Source organism: Austrofundulus limnaeus, unplaced genomic scaffold (genome assembly GCF_001266775.1).
Source record: "Austrofundulus limnaeus strain Quisiro unplaced genomic scaffold, Austrofundulus_limnaeus-1.0 Scaffold451, whole genome shotgun sequence".
NCBI lineage: Eukaryota > Metazoa > Chordata > Actinopteri > Cyprinodontiformes > Rivulidae > Austrofundulus > Austrofundulus limnaeus.
Window position 1 is genome coordinate 1 of NW_013952853.1, and position 4,150 is coordinate 4,150.

General features: G+C 38.0%; 1 protein-coding gene across 1 annotated transcript in view; it reads right to left on the minus strand.

The window, feature by feature from the left end:
* Positions 1 to 21: 21 nt before the first annotated feature.
* The window catches only part of LOC106529547 (zinc finger and SCAN domain-containing protein 2), a gene marked incomplete at its 3' end in the record, with an annotated part of 7,378 nt that continues 3,249 nt past the window's right edge, over positions 22 to 4,150 (minus strand). The window contains exon 3 of the mRNA XM_014025007.1: positions 22 to 784. Coding sequence (XP_013880461.1) covers positions 22 to 784 — 763 coding nt within the window. The remainder of the gene's footprint in view (positions 785 to 4,150) is intronic.

Consider the following 4,150-nt stretch of genomic DNA (forward strand, 5'->3'; position numbering starts at 1 on the left):
ATGTGGATCAATGAGTAATGCCTTTGACTGAAACTCTTCCCACATTGTTTACAAGAATATGGTTTCTCACCTGTGTGAGTTCTCATGTGGATCAATGAGTAATGCCTTTGACTGAAACTCTTCCCACATTGTTTACAAGAATATGGTTTCTCACCTGTGTGAGTTCTCATGTGACTAATTAAAGCATTGCTTCGAATGAAACTCTTCCCACATTGTTTACATGAATATGATTTTTCCTGTGAGTGAACTTTATTGTGACGGTTCAGTGATGATAAATCAGAAAAACACTTTCTATGACTCTTGTCAGTGTTTGGTTTTCTCTCATCTATGTGACCGTGTTCTTGTGGTGCTGATGAGGCACAAACTGATTTCTCACCTGTGTGAATTCTGCCACATTTCTTCAAAGAGGATTTTATCTTCAAAGTTTTACCACAAATATCCCATTTGACCAAAGCCTTATCTGAATCAACATCACACAGACTGTCTGACAGATAAGAGCTTTTTACAGTCTTACTTCTGCTTCTGTCAGAACTCTTCTTTGCCTTCAGCACTAAGTTTGGACTTGGTCCTGGTTCTTCCTGCTTGCTTCCTTCATAATCATAGACCTCTTCTACAGGAGACATGTGACAGTGGAGTTGGTCCATGTTTGGTTCTGGTTCACTGTGGTCACGTTCTTCATAAGTTGAAGTCTCAGTGAAGGTATCAGTCTTCTGTTCCAGAACAAACTTCTCTTCTGTCTGGTCAGTAAGAGCCTCCTCCTTGTAGACATGATGTTGTGGCAGTTCTAGAGACACATAGAGAAAAAGTGAAGCAAATTAATTACATACACCTAACAAAAATATAAACAACACTTTTGTTTTTGCTGCCATTTTTTATGAGCTGAACTCAAAGATCTAAGAATTTTTCTATGCACACAAAAAAACCTTCCTTCAAATATTGTTCAGATATTTGAGGGCTACTGGGCAGCAGAGAACAAGAGGGAGGGACCCATATGGTGTGTTCGTTCAAAATTTCATGCCAAGTCCACTGTTTTCTCAGAACTACCTACTGCATCTTTAAGTTCTATCAAACCCCGGAGTTACACTGTGTTTGCAGAAAGGGGTCGTATAACCGAGCAGAGACAACAGACCTGAAGCAAACTTATTCTGTTTATTACTGATTTTTAATGCATCACACATACCTTCTTCTAGGTTAACTAGAATATATTTTGATTATCAGTGGTGGGCATTAGTCCCCTAAAGCACCAATTGCAGGATTAATTTTCTCAATTGCTCTTTATGGGTTTTACTAACTTTCTCTGTGCACAGATTTGTGCTTTCTAACTTTAAAATTGAAAAGCGCTAATCTAAGTATTTCATTGACTGTTAATGGTCATTACTTTATAAAGCAGAGAAAGAAAACTGTCAGAAGCTATAACTATGATAAATCACTTACTATCTAAGACAGGGGTGGGCAATCCTGGTCCTCGAGGGCCGCAGCCCTACATGTTTTACGTTTTTCCTGGCTCCAACACACCTGATTCAGACATTGATTTACCTTCTAAGTTCTACTGTATGGAGGAACAAAACTGACATAATTATAAATAAAAGCAAAAATAHATAAATGAACCACTAAATAAATAAATACACTTAAAATGCACCAATTCAATTAAAAAAGAACGTCACCTCATGTTTTGTAATTTAATTCTCGTTTAATTGATATTTTTCAACACACTTCAAATTTGACTGTTTTTTAAAATATGTATTTTTCAGTTTTACTTTTTACTTGTACAAACATTTGTCTCTTAAATGTTTAAATTGAAATATTTTTATGGTTTGTCCCACAAGTCTTTTTTGTTTCGATGTGTTGCAGGCGTGTGCTGCCTCAGTTCAGCTTAAAGTTTAAAGTTTAGTTAAAAACAAAGGCACGGGTAAGTTTTTCTCCTTGCCTTTGTGTTAAACTAAACTTTAAGCTAAACTGAGGCAGCACACGCCTGCAACACGTAGAAATAAAAAAGCCTTGTGGGTAAAATATAAAAATAATCAAGTATAAACATTAAAGAGACACAAATGCATGTAGAAGTAAAAGGAAAAACAAAAACGTATGTATTTCAAAAAAAACATTCAAATTTATTTAGTGGTTCATTTATTTAATTCTGCTTTTATTTCTAATTATGTCAGTTTCAGTCCTCCATACTGCAAGAAGCCTGATAATCATCCATTCATTCAAATCAGGTGTGTTGGAGCAGAGAAGCAAGTAAAACATGCAGGGCTGTGGCCCTCGAGGACCAGGATTGCCCACCCCTGATCTAAGATTTTAAACATCATCAGCTGCATGGAAAAAAGGACGCTGCCAGTGGATCAGTGCTTGGACAAAGGAAAGGCAAACTTTCTCCTTGAGAAAGGCAGCTTTGCTACAAACTGGCAGTGGACATCTGTCCATAAGCACGCGCACACACAGCGAGGGACACTTCGTAGATGTGTTTGTTCATGAGGAGAGCTGAGTTGAGCCTCCACAGCAGCTCCTAATTCATGTTATTTTGTTTAAAATGATTTTCTTGTCTGAAGCCAGTGGTTAAAAGAGCTAGATCAGCAGCTGGTTTAATCCCATTCAACAACAGCTGATGTTCATGTTCATCATGTATATTTATCCATCACCACCGTTAACAGAAAAAAAGTTTCCCCAACAACACTGATTGTTGAGTGAAAAACAAACAATATACAGCCATCATTATTGTTGTTTATATACATACTTATATGTTCATAAGTATGTATGGAAGGGTAGAGGGAGGAATTATAATAATTTATGACCCGCATCTTCAACCGTGTCTTTTCTCAGCCGTTCCAGCTCACAGAACACATTACACAAATACATATTTATATAATAAACTAAACTGTGGAATGTCAGTGAATAAACTAAACTGCTAAACTGTGGAATGTCAGAAGTGTATAATAAAATTCAGAAACATTTTACTGGTGACATAAAGAGATATATCACTGCATAACCTGCAGCAGGGATTGTGCAATCCAAGTGGAGGAGCGTGGTTGAAAGGATTGTGCAATCTGGAGGTGGAGTTTGATTTTGCTTCCTAGTCAGTCTCTCCTGTATTTAAACAGGAAATGAGGAAATTCAGCGATTTTGAATAAAAAAATTTTAAAAATATTTTTAAGTTAATTGAAAATGTGTTTATAGTACAAATTGTATAAATATGGCAATTTAATGCGTTTAATATTGTTTTTTTTACTTCCATGATGACAGGGTAGGCTCTGCCTCCCCTGCCTCTAGTGACTGCACCTTACTGTTCCAGCCATAACATGAGCCACTTATGCGTAATGCTGCCAACTAGAGGCACATCACTTTACTTTTAAGCTGGGTTCCCACCAAACGCATCTTGAGCAGCAAAAACACACCAGACGTCAAACTGTGGCTGCTTGTCAACAGATATCCGTTCACACAGAAGGCGTCTGAAGATGCGCAATGGGAGGAGCATCTTGGTTCTTTTCCGGTCGAGTTTGTTTTTGTCCGGTCTCTGAAACGGCGGACGTAATCCGAAGAATTGCTTTGTTGTATTTAATCAACAAAGCAGCATCAGATAGATGCCGTGCGCAATGCCAGTTCTGAATTCATCCCACAATACAGAGGCGTTTGCATTTTGGTGAATTTCACCATCTAATCCAGGAGCTGCGTGCAGATGAGCATCGCTTTCAGCGGTACTTCCGTGTCACTCGAGCCCAGTTTGACGACCTGCTGTCCCCCGTTGGTGCTCGCATCACCTACCAGGACACCAATTACAGGCGCACAATTTCAGCAGAACGGTTGTCCATCTGTCTCAGGTTGGYATCATTTCAGACTACATAGATTTAGAGAAAATGTACCCTACAAGTATGCAACGGTATTTAGGTGACTATTTTCTACCGAACTTTTGAACAGTAAACCAATAATAAAAAAACTTGGTGCCAAACGTGCAGTAATTTTCCAAAGTGTATGTGTCTAACATGACTGGCTTAAAATCTACAAAGAAGGTAGTTGCTCAGTCAAGTCAGTGCATGCATACATATGGATATGTACAAATACACATTCCAAACTGCATTTATACAATCTGTAAATATGTGTATATATGCATGGATGTGTGTGTGTACACATACACACATGCACATATACTGTGTATATA